Source organism: Pogona vitticeps, chromosome 1 (genome assembly GCF_051106095.1).
Source record: "Pogona vitticeps strain Pit_001003342236 chromosome 1, PviZW2.1, whole genome shotgun sequence".
Taxonomy (NCBI): Eukaryota; Metazoa; Chordata; class Lepidosauria; order Squamata; family Agamidae; genus Pogona; species Pogona vitticeps.
In genome coordinates, this window is record NC_135783.1 from 232,893,922 (window position 1) to 232,914,987 (window position 21,066).

Below are 21,066 nucleotides of genomic sequence, written 5' to 3' on the forward strand. Positions count from 1 at the left end.
CAAGGCTTTTTCTTTACTCTTGACAGCAGAGGATGTGTGGGCGCTTTAGGGGGGCAGGCAAGGCGAGGGCCACAAACTATCATCTGGGGGGCCGCAAATGGCTCCTGGGCTGCATGTTTGAGACCCCTAATTTAAATGAATGTAGATTGTTGTACATGAAAAAAATAAAACATCTCCTGAAAATAAGCCCTACTGCATTTTTGGAGCAAAAATTAATACAAGACCCTGTCTTATTTTCAGGGAGACAAGGTATTAAGATTTAAATGAACAAATGGAAACTTGACCTACACAAGATGTTGGTAAGACTATAACCCATCATGAGGCAGTCACTGCCATGAAGTTTTTCATTTATGAGAATTGTAGTTCATATACTGTGCACCTTGATCATATACTGTATTTGGAAAAATGTCACCCAAATACCCAGTCACGCACAAGCAACAAACCCTGACTTATGCAGCTTAAGATCTATGGAAACAATTCATTTCACTAAGAACAGCAATATTTCTGCCTTATACAAATCTTTGATTGCCCCAAAACAAGCCTGCCCAGATTTTCTTGGAGGTCTATGTGAAAAACCAGGTAAAAAGATAACACTCTCTCACTAACTGCCATCTCCTCTGCCCTGGAAAGTGAGGGAAACTCCAGACAAGCTGAAGCCAAAGCCGGAGACAGAAGAAAAAGAGAAGCCCCCTGGGCAATCACCTAACTCAAGAAGGCCACAAGGACAGGGGACTGATGGATGGATGAATCGTTGCCCCTATTGTACCTGCAGGAATCAGGGATCCATGGGGAGGACTGGAATGTGAAACTGTAACAACCCAGGAACCTGAGAAAATGGATAAGCCAGTGAACTGTTCCCTAAATCCCTTAACCCCTCCGTTAAGGGAAGAAGGAAAGTTAGATAAGCTATTGCCAAAGAATATATTGTCTACTGAGCAGGAAATAAAGGCTGATGATTTGAAGCAAGAACCTGAGCCTGGCCTGTCTTTTGGGAAGTCTCAAAAAGAGGGAGCAGAGGTGAACCCCCACAGTCCACAAGACAGGGTTTTAAAGAACAGACTAATATGCCACTTGTCATGAACTCCTGATTGTTTTTTCAAACTAATAATTGTCACGACTGAAAGTGCTAATTGCTTGATGTGCTTAACAGGTACGTTGATTAATAATGTGGTGTTTAACCAAAACGTTAATCAGACGATTCTTGTAGAAGATTACTAAAGGCTGGTGGTATTTATTGCAAATTATGTTCATGTATTGAGTTACTGTGTTTCAAGAAGTTCTTAATCACAGCTTGGAGTTGGTACATCAACAGTTAAAAGGTAAAGGTAAAGGTTCCCCTTGACAATTTTTGTCCAGTCGTCTTCGACTCTAGGGGGCGGTGCTCATCCCCGTTTCCAAGCCATAGAGCCAGAGTTTTGTCCGAAGACAATCTTCCGTGGTCACATGGCCAGTGCGACTTAGACACGGAACGCTGTTACCTTCCCACCAAGGTGGTCCCTATTAATCTACTTGCATTTGCATGCTTTCGAACCGCTAGGTTGGCGGGAGCTGGGACAAGCGACGGGCGCTCACTCCGTCGCGTGGATTCAAACTTACTGTACAGCTGAAGATCTACAGATCTTACAGCACAGAGGCTTCTGTGGTTTAACCTGCAGCGCCACCACGTCCCTTAAGCATTCATTAAATATTTTCAAAGAAGTTCTGTGTGAGGAAGCCATAACAAACATATCGCAACTAAACAACCAGTCAAGATTGACATTCTACCTAGAATCAAGATTGAAGTCAATGAGACTTACTTGCATGGGAACATGCTTCAGATCAAAACATGACCTTTTAAAAATGATACTGGAACTGAGTTTCCAACTTGCAATAATCTGTTGCTCTCTCATTTGCCCATATTTTTTCAACCTGGGCATCCTGTCTTACTTCCTTTTCCAGTGCTCATATTTTCCACATGGGTTTTCAGAATGCTGAGAATCAACAGATTTCACCTGACCATTTTAAAAGTGTCCTCCTCTGTGTTGCAGTCACCAGATGTGTCTTCAAACACATCTCATGTCTGTCAAGAATACAGAATACTGCACTTAAAATTTCTGAAATACATGTGACAGGCAAATCATTGCCGCCTAGAATGAGCTTTACATGTCAATGTATTCATATAGTTTGCATTAACATACCAACACTTAGGAATGTGGGGAAAAAACACTTTTTTCATAGCTTTTCACAGAATCCCAGTGATATTCTCATCCCATCCAAATTCCCCTGTAAGGCTTTCTAAAATTCCTGCGCAGAAATTTGTGCATGTTTTGGTATATACCCTTCTTGCTAATGCATTTTTGCAAATCTTCTCCATTGACTAAAAATGTTAGTGAGCTTTTTTCAAATGCAGCAGGACCCCGTATCTGCTGGATCAATCTACTGATTCATTTTCCCTCAGTATGAAAATATTAAATGAAAATACCTAAAAATATGGATTTTCTCTGTAATAATCAGACTGGCCAGTAGAGGAAACAAAAGACTATACATTATTATTTAAGCTGTCACCATTTTGCCCAGACTCCCAGCTGCTTGAGGCAGTTTCCTTCCAGACCAGCATTGCCACCAAAAAACTCAGAGCTGGACTGGCAGGTGAGGCAGGAGGATGGGTGCTAACGTAAGCCATACTGAGTCCTGGAGAGGTTTCCCGCCCGTCCTTCCTGCCTTCCAGCCAGCCTCTCTTTCAATACTCCCAAGCAAAGAAGGAAATGGATTCTTAATTTTCCTTGAAGAAAACCCACAGAGCAGTTGAAATTGTGTGTGTGAGAGAGAAAGAAAGCCAGACAGACAGATGGCCATCTTCAGCACATTAAGGAATGAGAGAAGAGCACAACAAATATTGGCAAATAGGATGGAAATTTTATATGGGGCGGGCTGCAGCAACGAGCGCAAGCACACTATGAAGAGGACAGAACGAAGTAGAGTCAAAAATGACTCTGAAGTCCATCTGGGCCAACACTTACTTACTGAAACAGAAAGTGTCCCTAGTAATATATTCACTGAGTCTGCACACATTCACATCCAACTTTTGTTGGAAATATTCCACAACTCAATTTATTTTCTATTAAGATGTTTTCCCAGAATTTCAACCTTTGATTTCCTTTGCCATAACCAAGGCCTATCATGCTTTGTTATTTTCAGAGAGGAAACTAATGTTTTGAATAAGATTGTTTTTTTAAAGCAACAAAGCTCCTTTCCTGAAAAGTGTGCAAATCAAGTTCTGAGTCAGTACAGCCAAAAAATCAGAAGGATGCAATTTTATGTCACTTTAAAAAAGAAAAAGAAAAGATAAAAACCTTCCATTTGCTTTGCTACATTGGATAAATACCCTAGAGCATAATTGGCATTGATTCCATATGCGTTGTCTCCGACACATTTTTGGCATCACCTGGCAGGACAAAGTTCCAAACAGAGTAGTCCTAGAACAAGCTGGAATTTATAGCATGTATACATTACTGAAACAGTCTACGTTGGCTTGGGCATGTCGTGAGAATGGCTGATGGTCGGATTCCAAAAGATCTCCTGTATGAAGAATTAGTGCAGGGAAATCGCCCCAGAAGGAGACCACAGGTGTGATACAAGGATATCTGCAAGTAGGATCTGAAGGCCTTAAGAATGGACCTCAACAGATGGGAAACCTTGACACATGAGCATTCAGCCTGGAGGCAAGCAGTGCATCATGGCCTCTCGCATTTTGAAGAGACACTTGCCCAGCAGGCTAAGGCAAAGAGGCAGTCCCGAAACCACCAAAATCAGGGAGCTGGACAGGGGACAGATTGTATTTGTCTTCAGTGTGGAAGGGATTGTCACTCTCGAATTGGCCTTCTCAGCCACACTAGACGCCGTTCCAAGCCCTCCATGCAGAGCACAATACCATAGTCTCTCAAGACTGAAGGATGCCTAATCTAAATTGGCAGAAGGAAGCTCCTAGTTGTACATGTCCAGCATGAGACAACTTCATGGTCTGACACCAAAGAGTATTGGAAACCTACTGCAATAATTCCCAGTGTGGTGTAGTGGACAGTAATGGACCAGGACTCTGGAGAACAGAGTTCAAATCCCCATTTGGCCACAGAAACTCACTGAAGGAGAGACACTGATACAATCACTTCTTAAATATCTCTCTTACCTTGAAAGCCCTATTAGGCTTGCTACAAGTCGGTTCTGACCTTATAGCACAGAACACACTCTACTAATGAGTCACTGTAAGCTAAGCCTCTTTAAAGTCATATTCCAAAAACCCTGGGTTCAAGGGTAAACATGGCCAGGCTTGTTAAGTCAAAGTTCGATAAGCTACTCCAATTATCTCACCACAAACTAATGGTATGACAATGCCCTTTTAGAGCAACTACTGTATATCACTTTGATTCAGTCTACTTTCAACAACTAGCTTCCACAAAACCAACACCATCAAATGCACAAACATGTATGTGAAACTTACTAGCGCAGTTGCAAAAAACTAAGCCCCAAAGGACAATCGAATTGCATCATTCACTTGCAACTTAAGTTACTCAGGGCTCATCCGCTTGTAGGCTGCCCCTTAAGCAGAAAACAACATGAGATGAACTTCCCCAATATTACCAGGGTGAAGGTTGGGGAAAGACTCTTTCCAGCCTGATTCCTGAATTGAAGTTGTAATATTTGGATCCTACAACCATAGAGTGGGGAGCAAAGATCTGCATGAACTTAGCATTATATACACAATATGTAATGTACATTTAAGAATATGTGGATGTATGTCTTTGGATTTTTGCCCTACAATATTCAATCTATTTTGCTGCTGCACACCTTATTACTTTCAGTCATTCGCATGGGATGTAAGTCACTGCATTGCCTTGAGGATTAGGATGACAGTTAAATATGTATGGAATTATGAAGAGTTAAGCTTTTTCAAAACGGTGCTAAGCTAATATAAATGTTCAAGTTCAAAAATGTTGCAATTTATAAGGAATAGTTTAGTGTATACAACATGGGGGACTGGAAGAATCAATATAAGCTCAGCATGAGAAAACCATGGGACTAAATAGAACATAAGGAAAAATAAAGATAAATTACATGATGCCATTGTAGGTTAACTATAGGATGGCATATTCATCTCCTTTACAAAAAGGTCAGATAGCAATAAAGATTCCCAGAAAAGCAACGGGAATTGCATTCCTTTCGAGCAGATGCGGACAGGCTGGCACCTTGAGAAAGCTACAATTTTTGCATTTGAATTCCAAGGACCACCAACTGGATCCAAAATATTACCTCTGGACAGGGTGGAAACAGATTCTTAGAAACAGAGTGGATAAAAATCAATGTTTTTTTTAATTGATTGAAATAAAAAAATAAATCATCAAAAATTTGGGTTTTTCATTTAAATCATGATTTAAATTTATTTTATTTAATATTTAATCAATAATCAAATACATCCTGCAAATTAATGTGTCTGTGAATGCATATTCAGCCCTGGAATTTGTTTTCAAAAACACACCTAAACATAGGTGCTGTGGGGCCTTTTTATTCTTCCTCTTGTTAAAAACACTGAGAATCAAAAAGCCTCTGTGATCTATTTGCAAATGACCCAGGGATGAGCTGGTCCTGAGTTACATTCTGCTTACCCTACTATAAAGCCACAACAAGAGACAATAGTGGATGTTTGTATACATTGGGAAATGTTTCACCGGAAATTCTTTCCATCAAAATTTCCATAGTGTTTCATTCTAAGACTAGAGACTGATTACAAATAATTCAGGACTGGAGATAGTTACATTTTTTTGGATCAAAGTATAGCCATTTTAAACAATAGAACCTGCCAGGCAGAAAGGCAATGGCTAAAATTCTGTTCCTTAGTATAGGAAGCCACGCTAGAGGACCACGAAATCAGGAGGGATTTGGCCAGTCAATACCTTTGTAAGTTGCATTGATTCAAATGGCCCCGCTGTAGTTGCAACTTCATTTAGCACAGTAAGCCACAACTAGCGTAGGCCTATTTGAATCAATTCAACTTAGGGAGTTGAGTCATTAAATCTTCACTGGTTAATTGGACTAGTTTAGTGCAACTCATGCCATGTAACAGGATTTCAGTCATTGTTACATAACTATATGGATGGCAGTATGAGTAGTCATTAACGCCAAGTATCTTAAGACACAGAAGACATTGAATGCTGTTTACCTAGAAACAGTCAGCCCTTATCACAAAGCTTCTCTATGCCCCTCACTTGTTAATGTTTAATTCTACCAGATCTTGTTGGAGGAAAATAAAAGTCCAGATAAATCCAACAAAAGCACCACTATGAATAGTTTGCATCAAGTACACCTCACAAGCAAATTTATCTCTACCCTGGCATCAGCTGGCAATGCATATCTACCTGATTCATTTAAATAATCCTTAACCAACTGTTTCTTCAAAAACAAATTAACAAACAGAAAAGCTTCATATATCCTATAAAGCAGTATTTCCCAATCTGGGTGTCACAAACCCCAAGGGGGGTGTCACAATTTCGGGGGGGGGGGTTGTCAAGAGTCACCTTATATGTATTGTAGCTCTTGTTAGTTTCTTCTTCAACCTTCCAGAACCAAATATTCAAGTTAGTGTGTATATGTATGCATCAGAAAACAGACTCTTACTTTCTGAGAAGGGATAACTTTACCCCATTAAAATGCCATTTTATGCAACATGTGTCACATATTGCTATTATAAAAGGGGATCATGAATCAAAAAAGGTTTGGAAACACTGCTATAAAGACTACTAAAAATATTTTTAGATCAAGCTGAATCATGAAAGATGTAGACTACGTCAAGGCCGAGCGGTAGAAAAGCCCCGTCTGGGGATTCAGCGGGTCCATTTCTTCCACTTCCCCTTCTTTGGTGCCGAGCTGCTCGCTGTGCTTGGTGAAGGCCGTGTGGCTGCTCAGAGCCTGCTGCATGATGTGGGTGATGGCCCCCGTGGAAAAGGCGGGGGACTATGCTTGGACCAGGAAAACTAACAAAGTCTTATCAGATCTTCAACTATACTAATTGGACAACCTACAAATGGGATCCTCTTTCAAGGTGCCCCTGGAAGATGCAGCATCAAGAAAATTGGTCTTCACACCCAATAGGAAAGTCAGACTTGGCACTGAACAATAGGATCCAGATTCATGCTACTGTAGTTTCTATGGACGGAAAAGAGCAGATACGGATTAAATGGTTTTCAATGCATTCCTATGGGAAATGCAGATTCAACATAAGAACTTTTCAACTTGAGAACCACCTTCCAATACAGATTAAGTTCTTAAGTAGAGACCCCACTGTACTAGAAGCCTAGGAAGCACGACAGTCAATGCCATTTACATCTACATCACATTAAGTTCCAGCTTATGTGAGTCACGGTTTGCAGAATCACTTGCAAATTGTCCTGAAGACAACCAATTAAATCAGAGTTGTTTCACCCATTTCCTTGATTCTGGGTTCAGGAATATGACAGGCTAGACTTCATAAGCAAACTTTAAAAACAGAGCTTCTAATTATGTTTTTTCAGGAGGCTAAAAAGCACAGGCTGCTTGCAGTGACAGGGACAGACACAATAGGCAAAATACTGTTGGCACAGTTCTACCAGTATAAACTGGATTGAGGTGCCAGAAGTAACTAATTTAAATTAATTTAAAGCTTCCTTTCCCCTCTGCACACATACACACATTTGTGCTTCCAAGGCTTGTTTATAGCAAGTTAAATGATCACAGGACTGAGGGGAAAATCTTCCCTGCTTCCTCATCTTGTAGAGAAGGCAACTATTTAAAAAAAAGTGAACAAGAGTGGAGTAGAACTACAGGCAATGGGAACTAAAGAGAACATCTCAGTTCTTTCATAGTTTTGTTACCAGTTCAGGGCCTTGTGAAGCACAGCAAAGATTGGCAGCTAGGATACAAGTTTTATATGGGGTTGGTAGGAGCAACAAAAGCAAGAACTCTTTGAAGGGCACTGACTGAAGCAGAGTTGAAAGTGCCAATGAAGTCCATTTGGGCCAACTTACTTTTAAAGTCTAACGCTGGGATAATTTAAAGGAATTTTATTTCTAATGCCCCAAACTGATTTATATGGTACAAAGCTACACAACAGGATTTTACCCTATGAATCAAAATTCTATACATTACAGCCAGGCTACATGCCTTGTGTTAAAATCAATTAAACAAACCACACCCACTTGCTAATCCTTGCAAGCTCTCCCAGATGCTGTTTGATCAATAGTTACATCCGGATTCTGGAGCAATTCCCAGCTCCCCCTTCCTATGCCTACATCTCTGATCCTCTAGCATTGCAGTAACATCATCAATATGGCTCTTCCCTCAATTAAATCCTTTTCTCAATAAAGACTTTGGATCAAATTCTGGCTTTTGTGCCAGAATGGAGTAATGTGTGCCTTTAGCAGGACCTAACCATTCATGTATTTTTTTCCCCTTTCCTTTTGACAACTGCACACAGGATCTCAAGATGCTTTAATAATTAAGATACAAGTGGTCACATTCTTCTTTCACAAAGAAAAGCAGTAAAGCCATGTGTCAACGGTAGCACTTCAGACTATTATTTAAAGAAAATTCCTATACACAGAAAAAAATATGTCATGACAAAGGTTCTAATATATCTGCATCTAATGTACAGCAAATTATTTTCATGGAAGGCTATCCCATCACTCAATCCCCAACCTATAGGTGTGCAGTCCAGACACAGGTTTGCTACCTCACCAGCTGACTGTACTGACTAGAATGAGGCGGATACATCCACCTAGTGGCACTGAGGATGAGGTTGTATTATCACAGTTACAAAATTAATGCAAACACGGGTTGTCTCTTTAGCTCCAGGGACACATCTTGTTGGCACTTTACAACTGGCTGCACACATTATAAATACTTTTCTTTGCTTAGGTTTTTGTTTTTTCTCCATAAGATGCAAGGACTGCAGTAGAGGCATGAGGTCAGTGTATGTTAGCAAATCAACTGTCTTCTTCCAGGGATGGCAAGTGTTGCACTGGGTTTGTGGGTATGGCATTGAGTGGGCAGGGGTTGTACATTGGGTGGGCAAGAGGTAGGAAGCAAGGCAAATGGCAATACCACCACAAGGACATTTTTTTGTTTGCTTTACCAAAGTACCACACTGTTACTGTGCTATGCTATTTCAGAAGTGCACTTCTGATTGAGCGAGCAGGTGTCTGAATATTAAGAGGTTACTCAGGTTATGATTATTTGTCAAGGGACAGAAGGAAGTCTAATTCCACCCAATAAGTTAAACAGAAATCATGCAAGCATTCATGTTAAACAACCTTCTGACTTATTCATGTTAAGCTCTTTACAGAATCAATTAGGAGAGTTTTAAAAGCTTTTTTCTGTACCACAGGAAAAAAAAAATCCTTCACTTTTAACAGCTAGCATTATTAAATAGTTTGTGGTATTCTTTGCATTTAAATTATACCTCTATGTTTCTGGATGTGGTGTCAAAAAGCTTTTTCATTCAATGCCCCCAACTTCAACAATTCTTTGATTTTCAACAAGAGTTCATATATGAAATCGACTGAGCAAAGTGTAGCTATGCATAAAAAAAATCTTGTGATGTTACAGAGATGGGGTGAGAAATAATTTTATTCTCATATTTAAGTCAATCAAATCTCCCACATAGAATTTTTGTGAACTACATCTCCTCAGGCACTTGGAAATACAAAGAGATCATTTTTTAAAAAAAAAAAGCACTGCAAAATTGCAGCGGAAACAAAACACACACACAAACACGTACAGTATTCCTGTTTTGAATCTGGAGGGAGGAAAAGGACAACCGAATCAAGGGAAGTGAAAAGCAAACAGTGAGCACATGGCATTTCAGAGAAGGTCAGAGACACATGATCACCCATGTACACCTCAAATTGTCAGCCTTCCACCTCTCCTCCGTCCCATTTCTGAAGAAAAATATTGTACACATAGACCCTGTCTTCCTCTCTCCCAGAAATAAAGATTTTTTTAACTAAAACTAAGGCTGCAGCCCTGAACATGATTCCAAAGAAGAAAATCCCATTTTGCCCAGTGGGATTTACTTCTGAGTAAGTGCATCTGGGGCTGCATCATAAGGAAGCAATCATTTCTGCATTTACTAGAGATTAAGTCCCACTGATCCCAGTGGAGTTTACATCTGAGTAAGCACACTCAGGATCAGGCTGCACTAAGAACCAAGCTTAGGGGGAGTAGGTTTGAAGCACTAAGCTTCAGTCAGCAGCACTTAGCTTGCAGTACTATACACTTATCTGGAACTAAATCCGAATAAATTCAAGGGAAACCTCTTTCTGCATTGCCATACACAGCTTGGTTCTGTTAAACATTAACTCTTGTGCAGGAACACACAAGAAGGCAGCGTGTTCTGTCGTCCTACATTCGGATCACCACATCCATTTCTGTGTGCGACATTCCCGCCCCCTCCCAAATTAAAAAAAAAAGGTTTTCGGGGAAAAAAAGAAAAAGAAAGGAAAGCCAGAATGAATGCATTGCCATCCTGCATTAAATTCCGCGGAGAATGAACCAGCTGAACGACCACAACCACGAAGAACCTCGCAGAGATCTGGCAGGGGACGACTTACACGAATCGCAAGAAAGAAAGAAAGAAAGAAAAAGAGAGGAGGGGAAGGAGAGTCACAAGCAAGAAAATTTGACGACCCCCCCCCCCCAGCTCTGCACAGGCTGTTGTGTAACCATTTCAGAAGCACCGAGGCAAGAGAGGCAGGTAGGAAAGCTAAAGGCGCCAATCGGGAACCCCGGCGCTTTTTGAAGCCAGCCGGCAAGTCAGCCCGGGGCAGCCACGCTTCCTCTCTCTTAACTCATCCCCAGGCGGGCAACAACGGGGGCGGGGTGTGTGTGTGTGTGTGTGTGTGTGCCAAAAGCGGGAAAACCGGCGCCAGTTTTTAACAAAAGCGACCATTCCCGGCCAGGTAGCCTCCGCTTCCCCCTCTTCGCGCCCGCAAACGCCGCTTCCAAAGGCCGAAGAAGTTTTGCACTTCTGCCTCCCTCCCGCCGCAGGTTCCTCCACAACTTGCTTGCCCCCGCAGCTTCTTTTTTGACAGCCCGGGCTCTGCTCCGCGTCCGCAGGCTTCCTTCCCAACAGAGCCTCCCGCCGCCGGTGCCCAGGCAAAGTGCTCCGGGACAACTGCCCCCCTTCCCTTCCCTTCCCTTCCCCACCCGAATCCTTCAGGAAACGCCCACCAGAGCTCAACCTCCCCCCTCTCCCTCTCCTCGCCCCCACCCGCCCCCCGTCCTCCAGAAGCAGCGCTCACCATGAGGGCAAGCAGCAGAGGCAGCAGCAGCATTCTCCCTCCTCCACAGCACCGGGTCCGTCCAGCCCTGTGCCCAGCCATCCGCTCGCTCTCGCCCGCCTGCCTACTTGCTGGCGCTGGAAGAAGAACAAGCCGCTCCTGCTCGTGCTGCTGCCACGTCTGGCTAAGCATGCGCAATCCATAAGGGGGAAGAGGGAAAAGAAGAAGAAGAAAAAAAAGCCCTGCCGAAGCGGAGTAGCCCAAGGTGAGGTGCACGCTGGGGGTTGTAGTTTCTCCGGCGCGGGCGGCTCGGTGGTGGTCGAACGAGGCGGAAGAAACAGGTGGCAAGACCAACACAGGGAACGCCTGCCTGCCCGCCCTTCCTGACAGGCATCGCTCTTTTGCAAGGGAAAGCTCGGGATGGGGATGGGGGGGGGACGACGCTCTGCAGGACAAATGCTGTCTCTGGCTCCAAGGAGGCATGAAAAGAGAAATTAAGCATCCCCCTCAGACCGTAGTCCGTTTTGACGAGAGCGGATGCCAGACCCGTTGCTGGGATAGGAGCAAATATCCCCAGCGGGACGCCGCTTAGCCATGGTTTGGTTCACTTTATTGAGCTAATTTTCTTTTTCATGTTCTGTAAAGGACAAGCACTGGACTGCTACTTGGTGGTGGTTTAACTTCGTCTATGATCCTTTATCTTGGTTTCTCACCTACTTTGGGGACTTGCTTTCTGGTTTTTCTTTTCAAAAAATATCCCCACAACAAGTTTGTTTGTGTTACAGACCTACATGTACTGACTTACCTACTTGCTTGACTAGCAGCCTATGCTTTCCAGATTCCCCCATCAATGAAACACTCTACAGATTTGTTTTTAAAAATTCTCTTTTCAGGCACAAATTGTGCTTCTTGCCGATCCATCACCAGCTGTTCTACCCATTTTAGAGCCTCTTGAACAAACTGCCTCTCACTTACAGTACTCATTCAAAACACACACCCCACTGCTCCATTAAAACCAAAAAAGGGCAAACCCCCATGTCTTAAAACAGCATCACAAAGTATTCTCGAAGGCTTTCACAGTGGGGATCAGATGGTTGTGGGTTTTTCGGGCTCTTTGGCCATGTTCTGAAGGTTATTCTTCCTGATGTTTCGCCACTCTCTGTGGCCGGCATCTTCAGAGGACTGGAGTAAGACCTCTGTCCATGCTCTGTTGCTGTTTGTTGGATAGTTGAGTATTTATAGCTGTGGGAACAGCTTTTGTCCTTTTCAGGAGATAGGGTGATCAGCGTGTTTTTGTTGTGATAAGGGGGGAGAGATTATCTGTCACTGTGATTTATGGGTGTCGTTAGCTGGTCTTTTTTGTGCAATGATCCCTGGTCCTTGTGGCTGGGTAGAGTTTGTTGACCTTTTGCAGGCTGTATTATTCAGTATGTATTGGAAGCCAGGCCTTGTTTAGTTTTAGGCCTTCTTTTTTGTTGAAGTTCTGTTGATGTTTATGGATTTCAATGGCTTCCCTATGCTGTGTAACATAATGATTGCTGATGTTGTCCAGTACATCAGTATTTTGAAATAGAATTTCATGTCCAGCTTGTTTTAGGGCATGTTCAGCTACAGCTGATTTTTCCATTTGTTTTAGTCTGCAGTGTCTGTCATATTCTTTGATTCTGGTCATGTCAGGAAGAATAACTTTCAGAACACGGCCAAAGAGCCCAAAAACTCACAACAAGCATCACAAAGTCTTAAAACAACACCACAGACATCCCACTATCCCTATAGTACCTTAGTTTGTTTGTTTTTGGCAATTTTTAGTCAGCTTTCATAGATCGGTTTGCTCAGATACCAATAAAACCAAAGGCTGGAAGTAACTCATTAAATAATACTACCGTACTTATTTGTAGCTATTCACCTTTTCAAACAACAAAGGTATAACTAAATTATATAATGGTGGCAACATGATACAGATTACTTTATTCCTTTTGTATATGTCAAGATATGGAGCTATGCCTTCATTACACAGCAGGGAGGAATATTAACCTGTGCCTTGCATTCTACTGTGAATGCTGAAGAGGTGGAATGGAGCTCATGGCATTCCAATGTCCCTCTCCTCCAAAAGTAATAGAAGCTAACTATTTTAGATACCAGTTCAAGAAACTTACAGTATTTTTAAATTGTAGCTAACAGACTATGAGAGCCTGGAATTATTTTTTTAAAGGTAACGGTCCAAGCTGTGCCTTGAACTGTCAAAAGGAGTTTAAGCAGCTGATTTATAGCGTGTCAGATACCAAACCATTTAGCAAAGTTCTGTCTATTCTGACTGAGGAAACTTTGAAGCATATTCTAATCTGGTTACTGGGGATTCTTAACAACTAATGAGTGATATCACACCTGGAAATGAGCACTGTAGGATTGTATCTGCCCTCTTAATCATGTTACATCCCCTGGTTCATGAATCAAATAATGATTCACTCTTTAAACACCATACAGTATGAGAATTTCTGGCTTGTATATACTTAAGGTAGGGCACATCCACACTCTGGCAAAGTAGCTCACTATTTGGATCACTTTTGGTGCTGTTTTGGTTTACAGTGTCAACACATGTTTGGACTTAGAGCCATCCATCCCACCCTTTTTAGAACTATCTCACTCCTTTCTGGCACAGCAGTAAGGCTAAAGGGTTTTTTTTTGTGTGTGTGTGTGTGTGTGGCATGTAGCACTGTGAATGTTTTGTCTACACCAAAATAGAGCTGTGGGCGGTGTTATCTGAGGTGACAACCCTGTGATATATTTGGTGGGCTTGTGCCATTGAAAGGGATAATGGAGACCCTCCCCCTCTAGCACTGTTCTAGATAAATGAGATACATTAGCAGTATAATGTATGCCATACCAAGTAGATGCATTGCTGTCTCACTATGTCACTTACTTTATTTAACAAAAAAGACCCCCCAAAAAAACCCACAAGGTCACCATGGCCAACTGACAGCCGTGGGAAGAGGGCAGAAATTGAGGTTAATTACTAAAAAAGGAGACAAATTGAGGTGATCCAAATACCTGTCTCCTACTCATGGGAGAAAAAAAATGTCAATCAGTATGAAGGGAAGGATTTCTCAATTGAGAAACAAAATAGATCAGACTGAAGATAAGAACCCTTTAAGCATAAACCAGACCACTCCAACTGCCATCTGGACATGCCCATAAACATTTGGATGGCTGCCCAGAATAATTTTTCTGGATTGAAAAAAATGCATAGTGATATTTTCACATAATCAACACACAGCAGGGGTCTCTACAATTCAAAAACTAGAATCTTCTTGCTTAGTGTAGTAAATTGCCCTAGAGTTAGGCCCATTGAATCAGTGTGAATTTACTGGGTCAGCTCCCATGTTCCATTGATTCAAACGGGTCTATGCATAGCAGGAATAGGACCATTGAATCAATGTCAGGCTGGCCTCATCTTTGCTGTTCTTTCTGCAAGCAAACAAAGATCTTTCTCTTCAGCAAGCTTTTCCTAAATGACTGAGCGTCCAGGACAGGTTATATAATGGGATGGTTTGTATTTTGCTGTTTCTAAATCTGTTTTAGTAATGCTTTTGCCTGACATTTTAAATGTAATACTATTGTTTTTAAATATTTGAATAATATACAGTTTTTAGCTTTTAATATTGTGATTTTAATTATGTAAGCTGCTTTGTATCCCTTTTAAGGTGAAAGATGGGTTAAAAATATTTTACATAAACTCTCTGGGGTGATTTACTACATTAAGCGACAGGTTTTTGGCCAATGTAGCTGTCTGAACATATCGAAGCAATAAAATGTTGAATTCTTGAGGGGGATAAAGTTCCGCCCTTATCCACCTTGTGGAATCCCATTGATACTTAGATGAACAGTTTAAGATTTTTTTCGGCCCAAGAGCAGTCTGAGGAACTGAATCATATGATGACCCAGCTTGCCAGTTTGCAGCCACAGAGTCAACCAGAAACTTGGACATCTAAAGTACTTATAAAATACCATAGAGAAATATAGTAGAATATCTAAACTGTAGGAGACACAGTTGCAGAAACCTCCAACACTTCAGCTTCCAACTCTTTAAGAAATATACTTTTCTTAACTGCAATGGAGCAAAATGCCACAGAGTGGAATACACTGAAGGCAGATTTCAATAAATCTGTAGTGCAGTCTGGTATGTGACTACTCAGAAGTAAGTCCCTTTGATCTCACTGGCGCTAAGTATTACATAAAGAAGATATAAATGCAGCCTAAACCTCTCCTGAATAGTGTGGATATAATTTCTGTAAGAAAGTTGCTTTTGCTCACTATTTATAAGCACAGAGGCCAATGAGACATTTTAGCCATTGTCACATTTAATATGTGACCCGTGACTTGCTGTTTATGCATTTTTGTTGCTGATCCAACCCAAAATGCTTCGAAGAAAAATATATAACTTGCTAATTAAAATTAAGATCCTGGAAGTATGCAGAATATTTTGTTTAAATAATATTCATGCTTGGTGAGTCTCCAGGGGGACTGATTTCTACAGAAACTCAACAGTCATCAAGGATGTAATGGAGTATGACTAAGATGGCTGAGTCACCTGCGGTATCAACTATGGGCCTTCGTATTGTTCAGATGCTAAGTACTTCTATTTGGAATTAGGTTTCATCCACTTCAGCTTAACTTTGCTATGAGTAAGCCCACTGGAGTATGATTACAAGATCTTAACCATGTTTATTCAGAAGTACGTGCTCCTCCATCTTACTTAAATGTGCAAGTAAGTTCTAAATGACTTTATCCCCTGTCCTTAATCAAGACCAGTTCTGGGATAGGAACAAATACCCCCCCTGCAAAGAACCAGAAAATCCTGAAGGAGGCTTATATTCACACTGTCAGTTCTTCTCCCTGTTCCCTATTGGATTCTCTCTTCAATTGATCAGATCTTTCTCTCTTCAATAGATCCTCCAGGTAGTCAAATAAGTGGTGGGGTGCGAGCATTAATAATAATAATCCTAAAACTACAGAGCTGGAAAGTGATTCGTCCCAGGGAGGAAAGTGATTCGTCCCAGTACCTCTTTCAACAATCCACCTCTCGAAGGGGACTGGGCGAGACACCCCTGTTGCGAGACAGTATGTGCGGTAAGGAGTACCCCCTTGAGGGTGATAACCAATCGGGAGCGTTTTGGCCCAGCCCCGATGTAAGGAGCGACTTGTTCATGCCGGATGTTAAGATCCGTAGTTATAAGACTTTACCCGAATTGAGTTGTTTTGACCCGTTTAATCTAGTTGATGCCGAAGTTACTGTAATGTGAATAAAGCTGAACCTGTTCAGATTTTTAAATTGTCTCCATCTGTCATCCTGCCAAAATGAGGGTTTTTGAAGAACCTGACTACAGTAGTTCAAACAGTTACGCCATGTGCTGTCAAGTCACATCTGACTTATAGCCACTACAATATAGTTTCCAAGGTATATGAGAAATTTATGGAGTGGCCTCCTCATACCATACTCCCTCTGAGTTTGTGTAGCCAAGTAGATACTGTATTCGAACCCAGGTCTCCTGAGTCCTAGTTTGTTACCCTATCCACTACACCAGTGGTCCCTAACCTCAGGCCTCCAGATGTTCTTGGACTTCAACTCCCAGAAATCCTGGCCAGCAGAGGTGGTGGTGAAGGCTTTTGGGAGTTGTAGTTCAAGAACATCTGGAGGCCCAAGATTGGGGGACCACTGCACTACACCACACTGGGTCAAGTGGTATATGTATATGATTGTAATTTTCTGTATTTACCTTATACGATGGTGATGATGTTCCTGATTATAGGGTTGCTATTATTTTTATACTAACTTGTGAAGATTTTAAAGAATTTTTTAAATTGTAGCTTGAAATAATTGGACCTGGCAATAAACAACTGTAGGAACAGCAATGCACTGTAGTAAGACTGCATTTCTGCCACATGCATTAAAATGTATTGCCTGTCTAGCATAGATCTTTGCTGTAGCTCCCAGTTTCAAATACATTATCTGATACAATTGTAGCTTGGTGATTAAGTTTCCTTTCCTTTCCTAATACGTTTTGCTTACCTTCCCATTTGTGGCACTACTGGGACACCCTGGAGAGGAAAGCTCACAGCTTGGTAAAATCAGCATAATCAGAAAATGACGTCCCTGCTGGCTGAGAGATTCTAGGAGCAATAGTCTGGAAAAGTAACTTTTCCAAGCTATGAGGCAGATGACCAGAGAAAAAGTACTTTCTACTGAGCAAAGCTTCACTTCTACTTTGATTGTGTTTTGGGAGCCATTCAGACCTTCAAATAAACAAATGAAGCACAGACTGCCCAAAATCAATTTTTGTAACCTTCCTTTTGATCCCTATATTTGAATGATTATCACCCTGCAGATAATTAATTGGTACATTTTCCAGTCATATGCATGCAGAGAGCAAGCAAGTCTTCTTGTCTGGCCTGGCCAATAAGGCCTGCTAGGAATGCTAATGCTTAGGGAAATAATTGAGTTTATAAGGTATCCTAACTGGTCACCACACAATCAATTAATTAAGATAGCTTAACCTGCATCCAAACAGTCTGTAAGATGTTGAAAAGGTGCCTGGAAGTCAAGGTTGTTATGTTAGTTGGGCAGCTTTTTATTTACTCAAACGAACCCAGCTCATAGTTTATTCATTCAATAATAATAACTCTGTTTATGTAATATGATAACGTGAGCTGAGAAAGATCACAGATCTTAATGATCTTAAAAATCACAATTTTGCATAGCTTTAGAGAAAGTCGTACACTTCTAGCTCACATATTATCCATAGAACTTTAGAACAGATAGATACTGGTTTATCTCTATTTTAGTAGGTACAAAAAAAATGAGCCCAGGTAATATCCAAATCCCCCTTCCTGGATTGCTGCCTTGTCATAGCGAAGGGGCTTGAGTAATTCAGAGAAGCTATGGGCTATGCCATGCAGGGACACGGCCAAAGAACCCGAAAAACCCACAACAACCATCACTCCAGTATCTCGGCCAAGAAAACTCCATGAACAGAAATAATCTCACTGGGTGAGAGACAGTAAGAACTGTGGCGGGGCTGTTGCCAACTGCCATCCGGAGTTTGGCTCTATCTCCCTCCGTTTTCCAGGACTAGGCCCTGCTACTCCTGATGGTCTTACCCCCCCCCCAACATCAGCCACCTGGCTTAGGGGGAGTGAAGGCTTTTACGTGTGGAAGGCTGTGGGGGGGGGATATTGGGTGTCGGTTAGTGAGACTGAGTTGTTTGTCCCGCTCCCTGGCTGGCTGGTCGCCATGTTGGATCTCCAGGGGACGGGACTTTTTCTAAGACTGCTTCACTCACTCTCCCTTTCTTGGACCATCTGCAAAGACGCTCTGCCCCCACACAAGGACCAGCGACTGAAACAACTTGGCTCACCTCCACGAGTATTACTCTTACTCTTCCTTCAACATCATCTTTAACACCAATATTCAAAATAACATCGAAACAGACATTGTTGAATGGACAAGGTTGTGTGGAGGAGGAGGGAGGATCAGGATTATATATGGGGCTTTAGTATGTGATTTCTCAATAATTTATTTTAATGTTACACAGGGGGTTCATAATTTTGGGATTTTTATTTTTATTTTTTGTAATTTTCCCATTTTATTGCATATATTTGATTCATGTACCTGCTTTGTATCTAAGTTTGTTTGGTTTATTAATTTAGGTTAATTGGTCTCTATTTTTCTTTTTCTTTCTCTTGGATATGGAGTGGAAGGCCTGTTCGCCCAGCAGGGGGTCTTTTAACATCCCTGTGATCACAGGTAGAGGGAGATATAGCGTTGGCACAGTCCCTACTCGTGTCAGTAGAACGATGGACAGATGTTTGAAAGCTGTTCATTGTTCTGAGACTGTGACCAAACCCCAATATCGAGGTAGCCGGATCAGCCAGCCCTCCACTCTAAATCTGGTTTTGTTGAATGCCAGGTCTGTAGCTAACAAACCCAGGTGATTTACGACCTTATCCTGGAGGAGGATGCAGACCTGGCATGCATAACCGAGACGTGGATTAATGGGGAGGGGGGTCCTCCTCTGGCTCTCATCTGCCCGCCCAGTTATGCTGTCCAGCACCAGGGTAGACTGGAGGGGCAGGGCGGGGGAGTAGCCATTGTCTACAAATCCAACTTAGAGGTTACTAGGCGCTCCTCGGCGGTAAAGCCAGGTCTAGAGGCACTCCACGTGTCGATAGGGGCTAGGGATGGTATTGGGATTTTGCTGGGTTACCGCGCTCCCTGCGACCCAGCCACTTCCCTACCGGAGCTGGCCGACTTTGTCTCTGCGGCATTGTTGGGATCCCCGAGGCTTTTGGTCTTGGGTGATTTCAACGTGCACGCGGGGGCAGAGACCACAGGACCAGCTCTTGAGTTCTTGGAAACCATGGCTTCCTTGAACATGTCCCAACATGTCATCAGCCCCACCCACGTGGGTGGCCATACGTTAGACCTGTTTTTTTCCACCAATTGGAGCGAGTGTGGTCTGGTGGTGACTGACCTCGTGTCGGTCCCCTTGTCATGGTCAGATTACCACCTAATAAAATGCAACCTCTCAGTGGCACTCCCCCCTCGCAGGGAGCAAGGACCTATTTCTATGGTCCGACCTCGAAGGCTACTGGACCCTGTTGGATTCCAGGAGGCCATGAGAGGTGTTCCGGCTGACCTGGCTGGCGCTCCTGTTGAAGCTCTGGTTGACAGCTGGTCCATCACTGCCACTAGGGCTATAGACACGATCGCACCTAAACGCCCTCTCCGGCTCAGAGCTCGGCCTGCACCCTGGTTTAACCAGGAGCTCTGAGCGATGAAGCGACATAGGAGAAGGCTACAGCGTAGGTGGAGGAAGAACCCGACGGATTACAATTGGATAGCTGTCAGGGTCGCAACTAACCTTTACCTGATTAAGTTAAAGGCTGCATGTAGATCATTCTTCGCTAACCGGATAAGCAAAGCGTCCAACCAGCAGGCGGAGTTATTCCGTATAGTGTGCGACCTATCTGGAACTGGTTCAGGTGATAGGCCTCCCCCTAGTTTTTCCCCTGACCAGTTTGCAGCCTTTTTAAAATCTAAAGTGGAGGCCATCCGCCGGGAGCTCTCTCCGTTTTTGAAAACAGTGAGTCGAGCAGAGATGTCCAGCGCTCCGTCTTACCCGGTGACTTTCGATTCTTTTCAGCCTGTAATGCCTGATTTCATCTCCAGGGTGCTTGACCGCTGCCGAGCCACCACCTCCTCCTTGGACCCTTGCCCGGCGTGGCTAATCAAAGCAGCCAGGCCGATAACAACAGAATGGGCCACAGTAATAATAAATGAGTCTTTCCTTGAGGGTAGATTTCCATCCGCCCTCAAGGAGACACTCATTAGGCCCATAAGAAAGAAACTTAGTCTGGCGGCGGATGAAATTGGCAATTATAGGGCCGTCGCCAATGTTTCTTTCATGAGCAAAGTGGTCGAGAGGGTGGTGGCCGATCAGCTCCAGGCTCACCTGGACGAAACAGATGCCCTGGATCCATTTCAGTCGGGCTTCAGGCCGCGCCACGGTACTGAGATGGCATTGGTCGCCCTGTACGATGACCTGTTGAGGGAGGCCAATGGGCAAAATCTCCCTGCTGGTCCTCCTCGACATCTCGGCGGCCTTTGATACCGTCGACCACGGTATCCTCCTGGGGAGGCTCTCTGAGTTGGGAATTGGTGGCTCGGCACTTGCCTGGCTCCGTTCCTTCTTGGGGGACCGTCCCCAGAGAGTTCAGCTTGGGG

The 21,066-nt window shown here is 42.9% G+C and overlaps 1 protein-coding gene across 2 annotated transcripts in view; it reads right to left on the minus strand.

The window, feature by feature from the left end:
• Positions 1–11,524, minus strand: part of PDIA5 (protein disulfide isomerase family A member 5) — a 238,635-nt gene extending 227,111 nt beyond the window's left edge. The window contains exon 1 of one of the 2 annotated variants that reach the window (XM_020801085.3): positions 11,307–11,524. In XM_020801085.3, coding sequence (XP_020656744.3) covers positions 11,307–11,477 — 171 coding nt within the window. In that variant the 5' untranslated portion in view covers positions 11,478–11,524. The remainder of the gene's footprint in view (positions 1–11,306) is intronic. The other variant, XM_078376647.1, reaches the window with a different exon arrangement.
• Between the last annotated feature and the right edge of the window lie 9,542 nt (positions 11,525–21,066).